We start from the raw sequence: 22,053 nt of genomic DNA on the forward strand, positions 1-22,053 counted from the left end.
AGATCTATCAAAGACCTACAGAAGCTTTCCAGTCTACCTGCCCAATAACCATCGTAACGAGGTTAAGTCAGCTTAACTGTATTTGTTACTGCCAGCAAACTAAGCAGTGGAATTGGATGTACCACAAGCTTACAAACATTAAACTCCAGCAGATAATCGAGGTTTCATTATTAACTTAAATCATCCAGAATTATTGCTTCTGTCCACTGAACCCTATTACAGTGAGTTAATATTTGAGATTTGAGTATTTTTCCCCTTTCTTTACACTACCTCAGAAACAAAATAAAAAGATGCATGCCAGATCAAGATAATGATGTTAATCAGCTGACCATATTATCCGTACTGAATGGTAAAATGAAAGCATGTCAATAAATAATGGTATTTAATGTTGAAAAACATCAAGGTGTTTTATAGAATATAGCTAAATAAATAGACAGCAGGGCCAGAAGCAAGTAAATGATGATGGACAAGTAGAAGGATCAAGGAATATTGTGTTTGGACTGACTGTCAAAGGGAACATTGCAGAAAATAATATTTGAACATAATGGCAGCATGGTATGGCAGTAGAATTCGGCCATTTGGTACATCAAGTCTGCTCTACCATTCAATCATTCCTCATTCTCCTGCCTTCCCTCTGTAACATTTGACACCATGTCAAACCAAGAACACATTAACCTCCACTATAAGTATATCCAATGACTTGGTCTCCACAGCCATCTGTGGCAATAAATGCCAACAGATTTACCACCCTCTGCCTAAAGAAATACATCCTCATCTCTGTTCTAAATGAACATCACTCTATTCTGATGCTGCACCCTCTGGCCCTAGACTCCTCCACTATAGGAAACATTCTCTTCACATCCACTATATATCTCGGCCTTTCAATATTTAATAGGTTTCAGAGGTTACCCCTCATTTTTCTAAACTCCAGTGAGTACAGGCCCAAAGCCATAAAATGCCCCTGATACGTTAACCTTTCCATTACCAGAATAATTTGCATGAAACTCCTCTGTACCTTCTCCAATGTGCTGGCAGCACATCTTTTCGTAAACAAGGGACCCAAACCGGCTCACAGCATTCCAAGTGCAATCTGACCAATGCCCCATAAAGTCTCAGCATTACATCTTTCCTTTTATATTCTAGTCCTCTTGAAAATCATGCTAACATTGCATTTACCTTCTTTACCACCACCTCAACCTGCAAGTTAACCTTTAAGTACTCCTGCATGATGACTCCCAAGTCCCTTTGCACCTTGGATTTTTGAATTTTCTTCCCGTTTAGAAAATAGACTACGCCTTTACTCCTTCTGCCAGCGTGCATGACCTACATGCACATCCCTAGACAATGTTCTATCTGACACTCCTTTGCCCATTCTCCTGATCTGTCTAATCTTTTTGCAGACTCCCTGCTTCCTCACTTGCCTCCACAACACTTTAGCCATCTTTCAGAAGCCCATATTCACTTCTGCCTCGACACTCTCAAATTTCTGGCATACTGCCAATGTCTTCTACAGTGAAGTCTGATGCAAAATACTTAAGTTCATCCACCATTTCTTTGTCCCCCCATTGCTAACTCTTTGCATCATTTTCCAGCATTATCCAGCATATAATGGAAATCTGTTTCTGTTCATCCTACAAATTTACTGAGAATTGCAATCTCAGCTTTTGGTTTTACATGAATCATCATGTATTTTCTCTCCTCTCTTCTAACCACCTCACCATCCTCCCCAACCATAGGGTCAGATCCTCATAACAAATCCCAAATATTTAGGTACATTTCCACAGAGCAGCTTGATTGTTTAGCCAAGGCATTCTTTCCATTTGGTCTTGGGACTTAATGTGATATCATCCAATTCTCACATAGGGAGTTGAAGACAGATATTTGTCCTTGAGTCAATGAAAATTACTCTTGTTATACATAAACTGAAAGATCATTTCCCACTCAACCACGCACACACAGACTTTCTCCCACAAAATAGAATCAGTCCTGGTTTCAACTATTTTTTTTAAGATCTTATCTGTCTCCACCTATCAGTCACTTGTCTCTGTCTCTGAACTCCAACCCTCCTCCTCCCCACCTGACTCAATCTGCCAGGCATCCTTCATCCCTCCTCAATCTACCAATCATCATCCTCTGGCTCCACTGTCAGTCCCAATTTAATATCTTAAGCTGAAACACTGACAATTCTTCCCCTTCCCTCCCCCCACCACAGATACTGATCAACCCACCAAGTTTTTTCAGTTTGTTGCTCTGTAATCAGCAGATTGCCTGATGGCATCTGTAGTCTCATGTCTCTAACAATAATAGTCTACTTCTCCCATAACTTAAAAGCCTCTTCACATGTAACACATGAGTCAAAAGCTTTCTGCAAGATGAAGTATATATGTTTTATCCTGTCCCTCTCAAGTCTCAGCTTCATTTTCTCTACTTGACATGTTTATTGCAAGAAGATGATCTATCCTGTTGCTTTTTGATTTTCCATAAACATTTAGTACTTGTACTAAATCAATTTGCAGTATTGTAAGTCTCATTAGGGTTCTGTCTGTGGATAGAAAGTACATCTACTTCCATTTATAGAAGCTGGACAGAATTACCCATCTTATTGATGTATTCCATCATCTGCATACGTTTTCTCCAAAGGTGAACCGATCCTGAAGTATCGTATAGCGCAGAAAGACACTTTAGTTCATCACATCCATGCCAACCTTTTTCTTCATGCATGTTAATTTCATGTTACATTAAGACTGTATCCTTCTGCCATGCTTATTAATCATCTAAATGCCTTTTAAATATAGAAATTGTATCTGATTCCACCACTTCTAGTTTCAGATTCAGTTATATGCCATTGAAATGAGCTCTCCTCATTCTCACCTTAAATCTCTGCTCTCCTGCTTTTGCTTCCTCTACTATAGAAAATAGATTTGATTATCTAACCTATTCTATGCCCCTCATAATCTTTCATATTTCTACTAGGTTACCTCTCAACCTCAGTCACTCCAGGAACACAAGTCTAGCCTATCCAATTTCCTTACATTGCTTAAGTCCTCCAACCCAGGGCACCATCTTGAGGAATCTCCTTTGCATTCCATCCAGCACAATCACATTCTTCTTGCAGTCTGTCACATCAGAAATCTAAGTGGGGTCTAACCAGTTTTATCAATCCTGTCTTTACTACTGTAAATATTTTGTAAACACAATAAGGATGATAAGAGAAATATTTTGAAATGTGTAATTTGACTGTTGCAAAAAAAAATCTGATACTTGTAATTCTAAAATACTAAATTAAAATATGGGGAAATGATTCACTTAATTACACATATTTAATACTTCAGAGGTCACATTTAAAGGAACACTTGAGATAAAATTGTAAGAGATCTCCTGACACTTCAGCTGGAATTCAGTTCAACAAATGGGAAATTCCTCCAGCCCACTCCTTCAATTCCTCCATTACGAAATTTTGCACTTGGGCAAGGATTCAGAAAATGTACCATAAGAAAACTCTTTTGTCATCAACTTCATTTTCACAAGTCTTTGTTTTTGTTTGTTGAAATGCCCTTCAGTACCAGTTCAGATCAACTAGTTTACACAGACCAGGAATAAAACCTTGATGTTTATGACTCACTTGATTTACCAGCTGAGCAACTAACAGTCTGTCCTAATGGTCCAATTGAGACATTGAATAGTATGCACTAACCTTGCCATGACCCTTCTCCACTTTCCGGAAACATTTGTTCAAGGAAAGATTATGCCTTACAGAGTTCTTCCAGCCAGTGGGCGCATTGGTAAAATATGGAAAACGCTCCAATATCCAATTGTAGATATCCTTGACTGGCAGACATTTTCTGGCTGAATGATCAATCGCCATAAATATAAGGCAGCTAAATGAATAGGGAGGTTTAGAATTCAATCCACGCTTGTCATTATTCAGCGAATCAGAAAGTGGCAAAGTTGGAGTGTCTTCTTCAATGACATCACGTGTAGGACTAACACTACGTAGCATCTCACTGCCAAGGCTGAAGTTTTTCAACAGGTTTTTATTCTCATGAAGCCAGTTCAGATTAGTAAGTTCCTCATCATCTGTCATTTCCTTTTCTCCAAAAATCACCCCTGGCTTGGAACCAGCTGTTACCTCTGAAAGAACTTCTACGGAACAATTTGAATTCGAGATGCAAGGCTCCCCTGTGCCTGAGATCTCTGCTTTCTTCATTGGAGACATGCTGTTAATTGGACCCATTTAACTTTCACATCTGTAAGGCAAAGAAAAATAAATATAGTCAAAGATGGTGCCTGTTGTTCTCATGTAGAAGCAGGACATCAAGAAACCTGTGACAACACCAATCTAAGAGTTCATGTGGAACAACTGGACCTGTTGTGGTAGCCATAACTTCTCCCAGGGCAAATTTTCCATATTAAACTGTTTAGACTGGACAATATGTCCATCTTTGCGTTGTGGAGGAATTGTGTTTGTAGAAAACCATTACTACTATTTTCCCTAATGAACAAGGGTTACCAAGCTTAATCTTCCAAGTCACCTGTGAATGTCTATGTGAGAGATTAGTGATTAATTGACACTCACAACTCAGGAGTGTGTTTTCACTCAAACTCAAACCACACAAATACATACTATAAAGTAAGAAAATCTCTCAAACTGTATTTCATTGGATATCAATAGCTTATCAATATCACTTATCCCCCCTTGACCATCCCATGTTACTTCACTCCTGATGAAGGGTTTCAGGCTGAAACATCGTGACTACCTCCTCCCATAGATGCTGACTGGCCTGCTGAGTTCTGCCAGCATTTTCTGTTTTTATTTTTTTTATGTTAACAATGGATATGGTTTACAATAAAAGAACAAACAATGAATGTCTATTTTTGTCACTTTGTTTTAACATGTATAGTGGATTCTGATTAACTTGGTCATCAATTTATTGAGGCGGCCAATTATATGGGATGCCTTTTAAAGAAAAATTAATTGAGAAAATAGGCAGGATTCCCTTTGTTTATTTGGGACACTATGCTACTTAATTGGACAAGTGACTGTTGCTGAACAGTTTCTAACTAGCATCGGCCACCTGCACTTGTGTGGCTGTTAGACCCTACACTGTGCTTAGAGGAAATAGTTTTTGTATATCATTAACTGCATGTGTTTGTGTTCATAAAGCAGTATTTTTTTAAATCACTGATAGTTGGCAAGAAATGAGCAAAAAGACAATTCAGAGCTATTTTGCTCACTGAGGGTTCAAACATTCTGGAAATGCCAGAAATGCCTGGGAATGAAAATGATATGATTTCACCACTTCAGCGTTAGGAACTATGAAGAATTTGAAGGTATTGACAATCACCTGGAATGTTACAATGAAAATGAAGATTTGGAAGTTGCAATCTTCGAAAGCATTGTATGAAGGCAGTCCATTGTCTGCACTAATTTTGTTCATTTAAGACCATAAGACAAAGGAGCCACATTAGGCTACTTGGCCCATTTGAATCTGCTCTGCCACACCATCAAGGCTGATTTATTATCCCTCATCCCCATTCTCCTACCTTTTCACTGTAACCTTTGATCCCCTGACTAATCAAGAAACTAACAAACACCACTTTAAATATACTCATTGCCTTGGCCTTCACGGCTGTCTGTAGCAACAAATTCCACAGAACACAGGACTCAAAAGAAAAATGCGGCATATGCTGAATGAATTTCTTCATCAATAACTATTAGGAACCACACACAGTTTTAGTTGTAGTATTCTAATTTGTTCTGTATTTCATTTAAATACATAATTTGTTACTCAGTTAAACAGTAGTTCATTTTTTTAATACTTTTTTAACTATTTCAATTTTAACTACTTTGGCTGAATGGGCCAATGTGTACTGGTCCTGATGTATCCCAAGTAACTGGAATCCTCTGTGCGTACCGAGTTTCCAGGATTGTCAACTCAGCAGGAATTGCATGGAGTTCTCCCAGTTTTGCTCTCTTGCCACATGGACTGGAAGGTACTGATGAGGAAGGTGTTGGTTCAGAATTCCAGTGAGATTCTGAACATCCCCCCATCTCTGAGATAACATTTCATAATTTTAAAGTTTTTATCTGCTCTGTACACTGATTATTTTTGTGTAGTTAACTACTGCCTATTATGCCACTGGTGTTCAGGGCAGCAATGAAGGTCCTCCATCTGTGCTGGTTTTCAGGGCTTCCTTCATTGTGTCAATAGCTTCCTTTTTGTTTTCACTACTGTCAGCCATGCAAGTCCCAGTTGAGACACAGGAGTACCATTGCACTCAGATGTAGAAGAATTCTTCATTGCTGTTTCCATAACAATTTTCTTTGACCAAGCAGGGTTGTTAGTCCTGAGTTGTACCTTGAACTGGAGGACTGGTGGACCATTCTTAGTCTGGCCTCTACTCATTGACCTGATTGGCATAGGTGACCCTACCTAGAGCCAAAGCATAAAGCCCTGACTCCAGCCAACATGGCTCTCTGGCTTATTGAGGCACGCAAGCCTCCAAAACCAATGGCAAGCTTGTGGTCCTCTTGGAAGTTGTGTAGTTAAAGTGGGTTCTAAATTCCGTATTTGTATTAGATATCTAGCATCTGCAGTTTTGTTTTGGTTCCCATTAAATTTATCTACTTAAAGGGTTCATTCTCTTTTCTGATTTTCATTATTAATATTCCAGAATGAAATATTTCATTTACTTAACTACTGCACTCATTTCCATGAAATCACTTCACAGACTCCTGTTTTCCTCAGGCTGAAAAATACCTGTTCTCAGTAATTAAAGTATTGATATTGATATCAGACTAGTAACTATATTTTCCTCACTCCTAGAGTTTGGGTCTACTGCCTACGACTAGTACTTAGTTTGTGCTCTGTACGTTTGAACCACCAAGACTCCATGGACTCTTTGGATCTTGGAATAAGCTTTCTTTCTTAACAAGTACCTATGGAGTAATTTTATCTGACACTGTTGGACTTGGGTACTTATTCTGTCCTATTTATTCCAGAATTTCTGAGTCAAATCTCATTTCCACTGATCCTACTGATTTTATCATTATGCATAAATTTGGCGCTTTTGATATTATTGACATAAATTAGACTAATGAGTGGTTCCAGCACCATGCTCTGGAGAACCCCAGTTTTAATTTTCATACCCCTCATTTTAAATTTGTGTCTCAAACAAAAACACAATGGTGAGGTTGTGAGAAGAAAACTGCACATTTACACAATACTCTGCATGACATCTGAATGTGCAGGGTACCTTTATACTATTAATTACTTCTGAAATTTAGACACTGAGGTTGACTATGCCTTGTGTCTATTCATTATTTTAATTATTAATACAAGCCCAAGTTCCATCATGGGTAAAGACCCCCCCCCCCCTTTTAACACACCTACACAGAGTGTTGTCACAGGAAAGCAGCATCTATCATTCAGGACCCTACCACCCAAGACGTGCTCTCTTCTCACTGCTGCCATCAGACTCTTGAACCTAAAGAGGATAACTTCACTTGCCCCATCACTGAAATATTCCCACAACCTATGGACTCACTTTCAAGGACTCCTCATCTCATGTTCTAGATATTTATTGCTTGCTTGATTGTTTGTTTGTTTATTTATTTATTCTGTTTATATTTGCACAGTTTATTGTCTTTTGCAAACTGGTTTTAGGCCCAGTTAGTACAGTCTTTCATTAATTCTATTATCGTTATTGGACTTATTGGGTATGCCTGTAATCAGGGTTGTATATGGTTACATATATGTATTTTGTACTTCAAACTTTAATCTGGAATATTAACTTTGTTCCTCTTAATATACACTGCCTGATCTGCTAACCGTTTCCAGTTTGCATCCAGGTTCTCAGCATCTTTAAAGACTTTTTTTGGCTCTTATTTCTTCTGCTAAATTTGTGTATACTTAAAATAAAAACAGATGGTTTGTGCTTATACAGTTGTGAAAAGAAGGAGATTGGGAGATTTGCTGGTGGGCAGAATGGTACAGGGTATAATGAAATGGCAGAGGTGTGAACAAAAATTAGAAGCAGACCTTTGAGCATGCTCTGCCAACTAATAAGCTCATTGTTCATCTGTGTATTCCTACCTATTCCTGGTAACCTTTCACCCTGTAACTCAACAAGAATCTATTCATTTTCCCCTTAAAACATTCAAAGGTTCTACCTTCAACATCCTTTAAGGAAGAGAGTTCTCAAGACTCTCTATTCATGAGCGAAAAATATTCACCATCACTGTGATTTAAATGGACACCACTAAAGTATTGCTATATTTCATCCCACAAAAGGAAACCTCTTCTTTGTATTCTCCCTAATAAGGCATCCCCAGAGCTTGCATGATCATTGAAGTCTCTGCCTGTTCTTTAAAACTCCAGCATAGCTTGCTCAAGCCTTCCTCCCAATGGCAACCCACCTTTTCTAGGTAATAGTCTAATAAGCTTTCTCTGATCTGCTTCCCACAATCCTACATCATTCCTTGTAAGAGAAGACTAATACTTCACACAGTACTCCAGATGTGGTCTTACTAATGCCCTACATAACTGATGTATAATCTCTCTAATATTTCATTCCATTCAAACTAAATAATACTGTGTTAACTTCATTGCATGCAGTATGTGTATAACCAGCCTTTGTGAATGTGTGCTGACAATTAGATCCTGTATTTGAGAGCTCAGAAATCTCTCATTGTTTAGATATGTTCTTAATTTATGTGGAAAGCAATATAGTTTCACATTTCCCTCCCTAGTCCATTTGGTCAATCTTTGTTCTCTCATGGAACCCATCTATAGCACTTTACAAGACCTTGTTATGCCTTTTTCATAACTTACATTCTTATCTGAGTTTCTTAATCAGAATCAGATTTATTATCATTGACTAATGTTGTAAAATCTTTTGTTTGTGGTAGTAGTACAATGCAAAGACATAAAAATCTATAAATTACAAAAATAGTGCAAAACTAAAATAATGAGGTAGTGGGTAATGTTTGTGGATTATTCAGAAATGTGATGCAGAGGGGAAGAAATTATTCCTGGATTGTTGAATGTGGGTCTTCTGGCTCTTGTATCACCACCTCATAACCAGAAGAGGGCATGTCCAAGATAGTGACACCCCTCAATGAGAACTCGTGTGTTTTCCTGACTTCCCCTTCCTGAAGTCCACAATTTGTTTTGCTGATGCTGAGTGAGAGCTTGTTGTTGTGACACTTATTCAAACAACTGTTCCATCTCATCCCTATATACCTCACCACCACCTGAGGTATCATCAACAACAGTTTATAGATGGTGCTTAGCCACAGTCATTTAGCAAATTCAGCAGCTAAACATTTGATCCTTTTGTTAATATAAATTGTAAAAGGGTTAGGCCCCAGCATCAATCTGTGTGCCAACAAGAAAAAGCTTTTAGCCTCTCATTTCCTATTAGCCAGCCAATCTTTTATCCTTGCCATTATGTTGCCTTTTTACACTATTTCCTGCAAAATTCATTTCAAAACCCAATTGGATGAGGACACTGAATGGTATTACCACGAATGCAAACCTGATTGAGAAAATAATTAGTGAGGGCACGGGGGGACATCAGATGAGATTTACTGTTCTTTAAAGCATGATAGAATTTGTGTCATGCAGCAGGTTGCACAATGATGTATCCAGTGAAGGATGGGGGTAGGGGGGGCAGGGGTATCAACGGAGGTCTGTGAGTTGGATTTTCATGCCGGCAGGTAGGAGGCTACCCAGGCGGAAGATAAGGTATTGCTCCATCGACCTGCGTGTGGCCTCATCTTGACGGTAGAGGAGGCCATGGACAGACATGTCGGAGTGGGAGTGGTCTGTGGAATTGAAGTGTGTCGCCACTGCTGGAGGACTGAGCGCCGGTGTTCAGCGAAACGGTCTCGCAGTCTGCGGCGGGTCTCCCCAATGTATAAATGGCCACATCGGGAGCACCGGATACAGTATATCACCCCAGTTGACTCGCAGGTGAAGTGGTGCCTCACCTGAAAGGACTGTCGGGGGCCTGGGATGGTGGTGAGGGAAGAAGTGTGGGGGCAGGTGTAGCACTTCTTCCGTTTGCAGGGACGAGTGCCCAGAGGGAGGTCGGTGGGGAGGGATGGGGGGGGGGGGGTGAATGGACAAGGGAGTCGCGTAGGGAGCGATCCCTGCGGAAAGCCGAGAGTGGGGGGAGGGGAAGATGTGAGGGGAACATCCAACTCACAGACCTCCGTTGATACCCCTGCCCCCCCCCCCCTTACCCCCATCCCTATCTATTATTTCAGTCTGGTTCTCTTTCTCTCTTTTTTCCCCCCTCACTATAATCTCCCCCCAGCCCTACCTTTCTTTCTCTTTTAGTTCCCATAATTCTCCACCTTCCCCCTAGCCCATTTCCCTCCAGCCTCTCACTTCCTAGGTCTCTACTTTATCCCTCCCCCCACTTCTTATACCCCCTTGACCATCCCATGTTACTTCACTCCTGATGGAAGGGTTTCGGCCCGAAACGTCATCACTACCTCCTCCCATAGATGCTGTCTGGCCTGCTGAGTTCTGCCAGCATTTTGTATTTTTTTTTTAATTTCCAGCATCCGCAGCTTCACTCGTGTTTCCATTGTTAACATAATCTTTAGAAATAAAAATTGAAAGAAGATAAAAAAAACTTAAATATTTAGGTGTCCTGGGTTTTGTCAAGACTGACAAAAAAATATATAGATACACACACAGAAAATATAGTGCTTTGTGCACATTTATTTTTTCTTAATAATTAGTGAGTTGAAGTTTCAGTCTTCTTTGAGGTTTTAATATCATTTACAGTGCTCCAGAATTCTTAAATTCAGTAGTCTCTTACCTATTTATCCTGTACATATAAATGCACATTGAAATTTTCCAGAAATAGTGAATTAATTCAGTGTACAGACTGGACTCAGTTTATATTTAACCTAGTCAGCTCACTATCGTGAATAAAATTAACTTAATTCAACTGTTTATTAAGCACCAGAAACCAATGGCAATTTAAACTGGGGGAAGGGGAAAAAAACAAAGAACTACCTCATTTAAATAGTCTTATTTGGAGCCAAAAGCTCCCATCACTTAAGTTAAATGCATACTTGACACCAATTCAAAAATAGTCTCTTAAACCATAGAGTAAATAGCGTAACTTTCTTTTGTTTTCTATGAAACTGATAACTGAGCAGTTGAAAAATATTCAATCTTTTATATGATGCACAACTGAACAATATATTTAATCAAGACAACACCATATGTAAAAGCGTCTTATTTACTGCTCTGTCCTTTACCCAAGAGCTTTTCTATTAAAGACATCAGCCATGCTGTTGAGTGGCTATTTAGTTAAATACCTAATTAGCAACACAATGCTCACCTGCTTCTGCAATTCAACAGCCAACCATTAAGTTATGCCCCACCCATTTCATTTCAAATAAGAACATACAAAAACAAATCCAAAGCCTAAACATCATTTTTCCACACCTTCATCACTTGGACATGGAACTTGATTTTGATGTCTATCTATTAGACTGTTCTAACATTTATTCTTATTCTCCCACTGTTTTTCATTTCCTTTATATGCGTGTGTTCTGTAGTACGATTTGAGTCCCTGTAGTGCCCACTGGTTGCAAAAGGCCTGGAGCATAACAGCAGCAGACACAACCTCCAGGGGAAAGCCAGACACAAATGTGGAAAAGGTGGAGCCATTTGAGATGGATGATAACAATTTGCATTTATGGAGTGAAATATTCTAAAACACTTCTGTTACAGCTGTTTAGAACCCTGGTCTGACCCCACTTGGAGTACTGTGCTCAGTTCTGGTCACTTCACTACAGGAAGAATGGGGAAACTATAGAAAGAGTGCAGAGGAGATTTACAAGGATGTTACCTGGATTGGGGAGCATGCCTTACAAGAATAGTTTGAGTGAACTTGGCTTTTTCTCCTTGGAGCGACGGAGGATGAGAGATGACCTGATAGAGGTGTATAATGATCAGAGACATTGACCGTGTGGATAGTCAGAGGCTTTTTCCCAGGGCTGAAAAGGCTAACACGAGAGGGCACAGTTTTAAGATGCTTGGAAGTAGGTACAGAGGGATAAGTTATTATTATTGTTGTTGTTGTGTTTTTTTGTTTTTTTTTTACGCAGAGTGGTGAGTGTGGAATGTGCTGCCAGTGACCATAGTGGAGGCGGATACAATAGGATCTTTTAAGAGATTCCTGGATAGGTACATGGAGCTTAGAAAAATAGAGGGCTATGGTTAACCCTATAGGTAATTCTAAAGTAAGTACATGTTCAGCACAGCATTGTGGGCCGAAGGGCCTGTATTGTGCTGCAGGTTTTCTATGTTTCTACTTCACAGAAAAGGTGGAATGCAGACAGGCAATGAGGTGCAAGGCCACAATGAGGTCAATTGTAAGGTCAAGAGTCCATTCGATAATCTTATGAATTACAAGATATTTTCAGTTAAGATTCTAGATAAGATTTTTAGATGTTACAGGAATCATGGGATATGGAGACAGTCCAGCAAAACCTAGCAGTGATCATATATAGTAACTGATCTACCACCTCTGCTAGATTTTCCTGTACCATCTCAATATCCCATGATTCCTATATCCAAAAATCTTATATAGAAATGAATAGACCAAGCTGAAAAGGCCAGAAAGATTACTCCTATTCAATACTCCTCCCCACTGATTTTTTTATATATAAAAATTTTTCTCACACACACACACACTCAACTTCAGAAAATTGAATTTCCATCTCAACACCCCTTTCACAGAACATAAAACTGGGGGGTGCAGGAATTCACATTAAAAGGGTTTCTGGGCATGGGTGAGAGAGCACAAGTTAGGGTATTTTTAGCTTTCTTAAGGGGTACAGGGTTTTTTTTTATAGGATATGATGGTTAAACAGGAATAGGGTACTAGGATGGCCAAAGATAGGAGGATAAAGTGTAGGTTAGGGTATGTGTGTGTGTGCGATTGGGTGAAGGGTTTAGAATGTGAGTCTATCGCACACTCTGGAGCAGAAGGTGGCAGTAATGCACCAATAAGCTGGGTGCCAACCGCTGTAAAACAAGATGGGAGAGAGAGAGGGAGAGAACATAAAACACTCTTGCACAGTACATGCCCTTTGATCCACTATGTGCCAACCTTTTAACCTACTCTAAGATCAATCTAACCAATCCCTCCTAGATCACCCCTACATTTTTTCTAACATCCATACCCTACCTAGTAGTTTCTTAAATGCCCTTAATGTATCTGCTTCTATCTCCACCCCTGGCCACTCTGTGTAAAGAACCTACTTCCAACATCCTCCACATACTTTCCTCTAATCACCTTAAAATTATGCCCCTTTGTATTAGCCATTTCTGCCCTGGGAAAAAGTCTCTGGCTATCCACTCTATCTATGCCTCTTATCATCTTGTACTCCTCTATCATATTTCCCCTGCTCCAAAGAGAAAAGTCCTAGCTTGCCCAACCTATCTTCATAAAATATACCCTTTAGTCCAGGCAGCATCCTGGTAAATCTCCTTTGCACCCTCTCTAAAGCTTCCACATCCACCCTATAACAAAGAACTCCCGATAACGAAGAACTGAACACAATATTCCATGTAGCGTAACCAGGGTTTTGGAGACATTACCTTGAAGTTCTTGACCTCAATTCCCTTCCTAAAGAAGGCCAACACAGCACATGCCTTAACAACCTTATGAACTTGCGTAGGTGCTTTCAGGATCTATGGATGTGGAGCCAAGATCTCTCTCTTTCTCCACTGCCAAGAATCCTGCCATTAACCCTGTATTCTGCCTTCAAATTCAAACTTTGAAATTGAATTATTTCACACTTTTCTGGGTTGAACATCTGCCACTTCTCCGCACAGCTGTACATCCTGTCAATGTCTCGTTATAACCTACAACAACCCCTAACCACAACTCCAACCTTCATGTTATCTACAAACTTACTAACCCACCTGTAGAACCTGTACAGATACCTGTAGAACACCCCTGGTCACCAACATCCAGACAGAATAATCTCCACCAACTACCACCCTACCACCCTCTGCCTTCTATGGGCAAGCTGAATCTATCCAAATCTGTTTCCTCCTTGGATTTTGCTTCATTATTCATATGAACTCTTTCCATATAAACTCTCAAAATTTATAACTGCAGCTATGGCATCCCATTTTCAAGATCATAGATAGAGCTACGTTGATTTTATTTTCATTATTATACTCACTATATTGATCCCTCCATCCAATTTCAAATCAATTTCTTTCAGCACATTTTAATACTTGCTGGTTATGCCTTCAGTGGGATCTTTATCTTACACTTTCATCCAAATGGGAGACACTTAAGCATGTCTGGTCCATTATCAGTTTAACCATTCATTATCAAATGGCTTTACTTTCTCATGACAAAAATGACTTATTGTTCCAACATCAACCTGGAGTTTAAATGCTTCATGTGTTTGTCTTCTCCACTTACAATTTTCCCTGCAGATCCATCTGCCTAGCTACCCACTTCCTGTTTGTATTATGGTCACAAGTTGTATCAACATCCTTTCTATTGTTATTTTGTTGTGCCAAACCCATGGAAACAAGTGCCCTCCTTGGATCCACTCTGTCTGAGCACCAATTCTTGTCCCCTCTTAGTTACCGTCCTATTCTTCTATATGGTATTTACATGCTCCCCAATTCTCCCACTCCCAAATAAGTACTGACTACCCCTCTGACGCCAAATCAGCTGACACTGTAACAGCATTCTTCTCCTTTAGTATTGCCTGTCTTAATTACCAGCTCTGGTTCCAAATTCCCATTTGTGCTACATTCATGGGCAGATTGTCACCTTCCAAATCTGCACAAAAATTTAATTTTAAATCTCGCCAATCAGGGCTTTATCTTTGTCACTGAAATAATCCTAAACAAGGCCATAATTCAAAAATTCCTCATGTCCATATGTAAATGAAAAATTAGCTGTCCTGTAGTAAAACAGTAAATGCCATACCTCATCCCATTTTTGATTTTCCCCTTAAGGAGCCAATGATTGTTTCTGCAGCCACTGTGGTAGAATTAGAGAAGGTTTTCCAATTTTCCCCACAGTCTTTCAGCTCACTTAAATGGGCCTCACCTGTGACCGCTCATTTAAATGGGCAAGGCATGTTGGGGTAGAATGGTGTGCTGCTAAAATGGTAGTGCTGATGATCCTTCCCTAGAAATTGGCCAGAGTTGGGAGAAAGACAGCAAAATTGATTAACAAGTGTAGGAATTGATGGGAAAGAGCCTCTGGTTCTTCTCTTTATCACATATTTTGTATCTTGACATGAACAAGGGAAAAATAAAAGCTGCTAGCAATTCCATAATGCTAATAAGCTTTTTTAAAAAAAAAAATTTGGTTCTTAGCCATTTCCTTTACTTCGCTTCAGTTTTGGTTTGGGTTAGTCTGGCCCAAAAGCTGGAAATAATCTCAGGATCTGTGTTCCCTGGTCGCTCAACTAGGCCCCAGAATCCTGGATTCATTTCAAGATTTGTGATCCCAGGAGTTAGCTGGGCAGTTTCTGGGAATAATTCCTTCAATTATTGTTCACTGTGGTGCAAGATAGGCCCCAAACATTCCCAGTCTTGGGGTCCATATATCCCTATGACTAATCAACCACATTTTGCCCTAGATGGCAAACTTACTAAAATCAATTCTCTCATCTTAAAATGAAGAACTGTTTAAAAAAAACTCAAAAGATCTATGATATTAAAGTCTAAGAAAGTGCAATCTGTTTTACATTACAGAATGCACAGTGGAAGACGTCCTTCTCTGATAGAACAGGTATTATTTAAGCACCAACCATAATGCTTAAATAACACGTCAAAAATGGTCCTGGAAGGAAGGTATGAATGACTTTTTGCATAGGAGATACTCAATTTAAAACAGATCACTTTTTGAACAAGGCAAATAATAGATCAACTGTATTCTATACAGGGGTAATTCAATAAAAAATTATAGATGGCTTCTTAATTGAAAGACGAACTCTTGATGTCACCATCTAGCTTGTTATATGAAATAGCACTACATTGTTGGCCTGTACTATACTTTCTCTGCATCTGCTACACTTTTTCTGCATTCTATTGATTTACCTTGTACTACCTCAGTGCACTGTGTAATAATTTGAAAAGTTTGCAAGATGACCTTTTCACAGTACCTCATGTCAACAATAAACAAATTCCAATTATTATGAACATAAAATACACTTTTTACCTGTCTGCTTACTGGTAGTTGGAAAAAGTGGGGAACTTAATTGTAAACATTTTCTACTAATAGTATGAACCACAAAAACACAAAATCCACAAACCCTACAAAATTCCCATTGGACAAATATCAATCAATTGCAACCTCAGGTGCCATGTAGAGTTTTCGCACTTTCCCTGTGACTGCGTAAGTTTCCTCTGGGTTTTCCTATTTCCATGTGCATTCCAAACAGGTGCATACTGTAGTTTCATGCCATCAAAGAATATGATTGGATGGGCCTTGCCCTCAACATCTACAACACAATGGTCGCAAACCAATTTGACTAAAATGGTGCCGCTAGGCGGTGACCCTTTTGCCTGCAGCTGCAATGGGAAATCACCAAAAATTTGGGACTACTACAGCTGAAATCCAGTCACTGCCATGGGTACTTCAGTAAACAGACTACTTATTTACGTTATTTTTAAAAATTATAATTTGTAGTACTTTAATTATTACATATTGAAATGTACTGCTGGGTGCAAAATAATAAATCCATGACACCCACCAGTGATATTAAACCCGATTCTGATTTTGATTCCAATAAAACAACATCGCTGTTCAACAATAAAAATTCACCATTAGATCCTGAAAAGGTGGAAAAACACCTCATATTCGCAAGTTGAAATTCACTATTGCCTTCAAAGTATTAGCACAGATATTATCCATTGAGTAAAAGATCAAACTCAGACCGGGCACTAAGGTTGTGGTCCACCAGGTAGAAGTAATCCCTGCATTTCTGTGTTCCAATCAACTTACAGTAAGCATTTCAAGGCACTGAAAAGATATCACCAATGTCATCTCTACCAAATACTCCAAGTTCACAGTCAGGACAAACAGATCAACCATTGTATCCTTTCGTAGGCCAACAGACTACTTGATTTTTTTCTGTCTGTAACAGAAGTGATTCAAAGGAGTAAACAAATTCTTTAAAGCATTTCACAACCTCAGCTGTTGTAAAATCACTTCATAGCCGAGCAGTACTTGTAAAACATAGTCATTATGATACATGGGAAAAGCAGCAGCCATTTTGAACACAGCAAGATAAATAGCTGGGGGTTTTTTGCCTTGTTAGTTGATATCAAAGTATTGGTCAGAATATTAAAACCATTCCTCTCACTGAAAAGTGTCATGGGATGTTTTACATGCACCTGCGAGGAATATTAAGAAATCTGTTTTTCCTGATGAAACAGAACTGCACTGTAATTTCACAGATCTCTGAATCGGTCAGCAGTCCACAGCTGTACAATTTAGTGACCAATAAGCCACTGGGCATCACAAATTTCAATCTTGCTGCTACTACTCACCATGCGCATTTTGCCTTTAAGGAGAAATTGGTTAAACATCCATACTACTGTAAAGAACTTTATTAGAGTATCGGGAATCTAACAATGAACTAGCATACACCATTGACCACAGAGGAGCCAGCAATGGTGACAACAGCTGCAAGGTTGGTACAGTGGCAGAGCAGCAAAACAGCTGCCGAGAACAGCATTCCTCTGAAACTCACCTAAATGTATTCTAATTGATTCAATATAACTTAACTTGATCAATGTCAGCACAAGGTAGTCATTTCAATCCAGGACCTATAATGAAAATAAGAAAAAAAAAATCAGACATTGTGGTTTTATTTTTTTTTAAAGTGTAATGCTTCATGTCTACAATGTAACATTGGAATAGTTATAAATTTTCTCTGTTCTAAAGTAATTATCTCTCTTGCCTGGTTGCTTTCAAGCACCTTGCACGAAATATAAGCCAGGACTACCTGACTAAGGAACATAACAGCTATACCTAACACTTATCTGTAGTTTCCTGGAGCCTCTCAATAGTGATTATCATTGTGAACATAGTGTTTCTCCTCCCTTGTTAGGGGCTAATTGTGACCAAAATTGCAACTTAAACAACATTACTTGGGAGAACAATAAAACCTGGAACTCTTCTGATTGTATTGCTTTTTTGACATGGTGTTTAAAAAAAACGTGTAGTATGTGGGAAGTTGTTCTCAGACTACTGAATGTCCTGCACCAAGAAATTTGGTTCCATCCTCTAAAAACATGTAAGAAATGTGCCAAGATATTGTTTGGAAGAGGACTTTAGGGAGATTGGAAATGCTGGGCAAAGGAGGCCAAGGTAAGATTTAATAGAAATAAATAAGATCATTCAATACATAGATAGAGTAGATAGTCAAGCTCCTTCTCCCTAGGGTAGAGGTATCAGTTTAATGTGACAGGAAGGAGTTTTAAAGAGTTGAGGGTCTTTCCTTAAAAAAAAAAGTGGTCATTGACCATCTTGAATGCACTGCCACAGGAGATGGTGGAATTAGATACAAGTACTGTTTTTAAGAAGCATTTAGACAAATCATTAAATAATACAGCATATGGGTCCAGTGCAGATGGGGGGGAATAAATGTTTAGCATAAGCATGGTGAGCCAAATGGAGTTCTTTTTGTGTTGAATGACACTAAATTAACTTCAAGCAAATTCGTTATAGTATTTTACTCATACAAATTGTAAAGCCCAGAAACACAGAACTACCATACCATCTCTCCCATTGAATATAAGGGATTATATGACATCTCTTGCAACAGGATTTGGGAATCAGCATATTGTCACACTTTCCCCAGTGTCAAGGCTCAGCAACATGTGCTCATATTTACTGACTTAGCATACAGTGTTTTACATGTGTTGATGTGTGCTTAAACAGGCTGCTGAGGGACATCCAACTGGCCTCTCTGACCAGCCATTCCAAATGACTGGAACTACACTCATTCCCATTATCAATGGTCTCATGTTAAGGACTCTATCTTGTTATTCCACGTTTTTATTTATTGGTATTTATATTTGCATAGTTTGTTGGTCATTAATCCTGTTTACAATTACTGTTCTATGGATTTGCTTAGTATACCCGCAAGAAAAAGAATTTCAGGACGGAATGTGGTGACATGTTTGTACTCTGGTAATCAATTTTATTTTGAACTTTGAAATGTCTGCAAATACTTAGATCTAGCATGGCACTGATGCACTTTTAGAACCAACTTTGTACTACTGTTAACTACCATAAAATCTTACACTAATTGTGAGCACTAGAAATAAAAACAGGAAGTACTACAAACTATCAGCAGTTCAACCAGTGTCAGGGAAAGAAGAAAGTGAACTATTGACTGAAAATGCCAATTCTATTTGTTTCATATGTTTTTGACTTGTTAGGTGTAACATCAGTTACTGTTTATATTTCAGATTCCCAGCACCTATCATAAAGATCATTTGAAAAACAATGAAGTGCAGTCATTGCTCAAGGACCTAATTTATTGTAATTGGGAGTAATAAAGTGTGGAAAAATCCTAATGATCATAACACTGACTTTAGCATGTAAACTTTATGTTGTCAATCCTGTGCGTGTATGCAATTTTACCAATCATTTTATTAAATTGATGGCAGGGTGATAACAGTTTTAATATTTGGGACAGCACTGTGACTCTGCTAGTAAAATCGCTGCCTCGCAGCGCTAAAAGACCCGGGTTCAGACCTGACCTCGGGTGTTGTCTGTGTGGAGTTTGCATGTTCTCCATGTAACTGGGTTTCCTCCAGGTGCTCTCCTTTCTTCCCACATCCCAAAGACGTGCAGGTTGGTAGATAATGAAAATCAAAACAAAAAAAATCTGTAGGTGCTGGAAATCTAAAATAAAAACAGAAAATCTTGTAAATATTGGAAATTGATGGGGACATATGGAGAATAAAATGGGATTAATGTAAATGGGTAATTGATGGTGAGGACATGGTGAGCTGTGTGCCTCTTTTTGTTCTGTTTCTTATTTATGATTCGGTGTTTCACAGAACGAGAACGTTTCACAGATTTACTAAGTACTAAAGAACAAGAGTGTTCAAAACAATCTCCGCAAAGGAATTGATCACACGGTAGATGTTTGGCCAAGCTGTTTGTGATTGGGCACAATAGATTTTGGATGGCGAGATACGCGGAAATGACGAAGATCCAGCCTAGGGTATTTTTAGGGGAGAAAAAGAGGGCCATCTCAGAGAGACCGGGCGGTGGCGCTTCCTGTCTCCTCAATCCGACCACGTGGACCTGTCAGTTTTCAGCACTCTCTCTCGACAAGCTGCAACATCTCATTCAGGAAACTGACACGATCGAGAACTCAGTTGTTGGCTTATCGTTCTCGGCAAGGCCTACAATTCTGGGCCCCCGTTATTGAACTCAATTTTTAAAATGGTGAAATCTACTTTTTGTTTCCAACTAATGAAAACGCTTGCCCTACCAAATTAATTCATAAAACATATATTCTAAATATATGCACAAAATGATTTCTGATTAAAAGTTGAAACCTCAGAAACCCTAAAGTGGAAAATGCTACGTGCTTCTAAACGCAACGAATTTTTGCACGCTTACGACGTTCTCATATAAACAAAAATATTAAAGTTTGTATTGTTTTTCTTTATAAAGGCTTGCTACGTTACAAATAACTTCACACGCAAATAATTCCCGAATTTTAAAAAAAACACGAAAGCAATGTAAAATGGGGACTGGTGAAAGAAGTCAAAAATCCACCCACCACACACGTTTTAATAATAATTTACATAAAAATAAGGAAGATTTTCGATGTGAATACAAAGTGCAAGCTCAGCCTCGCGACGTGAAACGTGTGAACGCAGGCGCCCCGGTCGCAAAACTTACGATCCATGATTCCCGGGAAACGTTCTCTTCGAACGAAAGAAAAAGAAACCATTCGAAGCACGAGGGAACCCCGGTGACTGACACAGCTCTCATTATATTCACAAGCTAACTGCTCTTCCATTCGCTCATTACAGACTTAAAACCACATTCTGAAAAAAACAACAAGTATACTCACGATCTTCCGGCATGTAACACTGCAGCCCGGGGAACTGCTACTTGTATTTCCAGTAATTTATTTTTATTTGTTTTCCGAGTGTTCCGCTAACAGCTGCCTCTCATCCGAACCAAAAAGCGAGAGAAACTCCAAAGAACGCCACGAAATCCCCTGGTGTTGCCATGGTAACGTGCCGCCGCCTGGAACCCCTCCCCTGACAGCGGCAGATGGCCCCGCACCCGTCGCTTTGTATCCCAATAAGGCAGTTCCTTCTCCTCAGGCACGGGGCGTGCGGGATGCAGGCGTGCGATTTTGTATTGACCAATAAATAATAACATTTTCAACATCAATTATCTTTTAGTTTTTTTTTCTATGTAAAAAGCGACTGGTGGAAATAGGGTAATGTAATCAGCCGAAATGCAGTTGGCAGGATAGGCCAACCAATGATAACGTAGCCTCGGGGTTCCTCCGCGTCATTTTGGCGGTAAAGCCTGAAGGTTTTTTTTGTGTGGAAATGATGATGACGAATTGGTTATTCAGAAACTGTAATGCGCTTAAGGGCTTTTAAAGAGACTTGTGTAATTTGGGATAGGGTGGCATATTCAATTTTACATTTTACGACAGGCATCGAGTGTAATGGGAGTTCCTATCGATTAATATCACTTAAAATCTATCAGGGTGTATTTTCATGCATCTCAACGGTTTAAGGCACACGGGAAGATTGCTCCCTGGGGATATTGCCATGTGAGTACGTGTTTATAGAGACAGCAAGTACCATGTAGCTAAGTTAACTGGTCTTGCTAATAGACATAATAAATCTCCGAGTCATTTTGGAGGGGTAGGGAACCAATTCCTGTTAACATGTCCAGTGATTAATATTTGAAAGTGTGAAAGATCAGAGTTGGAGGACCTGTGAAACAGCAAAATTGATCAGAACGAAATAC

General features: G+C 39.2%; 1 protein-coding gene and 1 long non-coding RNA gene across 10 annotated transcripts in view; one reads left to right on the forward strand and one right to left on the reverse strand.

Moving 5' to 3' along the window:
• LOC140730340 (forkhead box protein N2-like) overlaps positions 1-21,287 on the reverse strand; it is a 63,184-nt gene extending 41,897 nt beyond the window's left edge. Inside the window, exons 1-4 of one of the 6 annotated variants that reach the window (XM_073050622.1) lie at positions 21,131-21,287; positions 19,797-19,941; positions 17,811-17,852; positions 3,695-4,247 (exon numbers count right to left, since the gene is read on the reverse strand). In XM_073050622.1, coding sequence (XP_072906723.1) covers positions 3,695-4,234 — 540 coding nt within the window. In that variant the 5' untranslated portion in view covers positions 4,235-4,247; positions 17,811-17,852; positions 19,797-19,941; positions 21,131-21,287. Of the gene's footprint in view, positions 1-3,694; positions 4,248-17,776; positions 17,853-19,791; positions 19,942-20,955; positions 21,078-21,130 lie in introns of those variants that run through there. The other 5 variants (XM_073050624.1, XM_073050625.1, XM_073050623.1 and 2 more) reach the window with 5 other exon arrangements.
• Positions 1-22,053, forward strand: part of LOC140730341 (uncharacterized) — a 137,542-nt gene that overhangs the window by 58,288 nt on the left and 57,201 nt on the right. For 3 of the 4 annotated variants that reach the window (XR_012099561.1, XR_012099562.1, XR_012099563.1), the window contains exon 1: positions 21,613-21,853. The exons of the other annotated variant lie outside the window; for it this stretch is intronic. This is a non-coding gene — a long non-coding RNA (uncharacterized lncRNA). Of the gene's footprint in view, positions 1-21,612; positions 21,854-22,053 lie in introns of those variants that run through there. 4 annotated transcript variants of the gene reach the window in all.

This window comes from Hemitrygon akajei, chromosome 7, assembly GCF_048418815.1.
Source record: "Hemitrygon akajei chromosome 7, sHemAka1.3, whole genome shotgun sequence".
Taxonomy (NCBI): Eukaryota; Metazoa; Chordata; class Chondrichthyes; order Myliobatiformes; family Dasyatidae; genus Hemitrygon; species Hemitrygon akajei.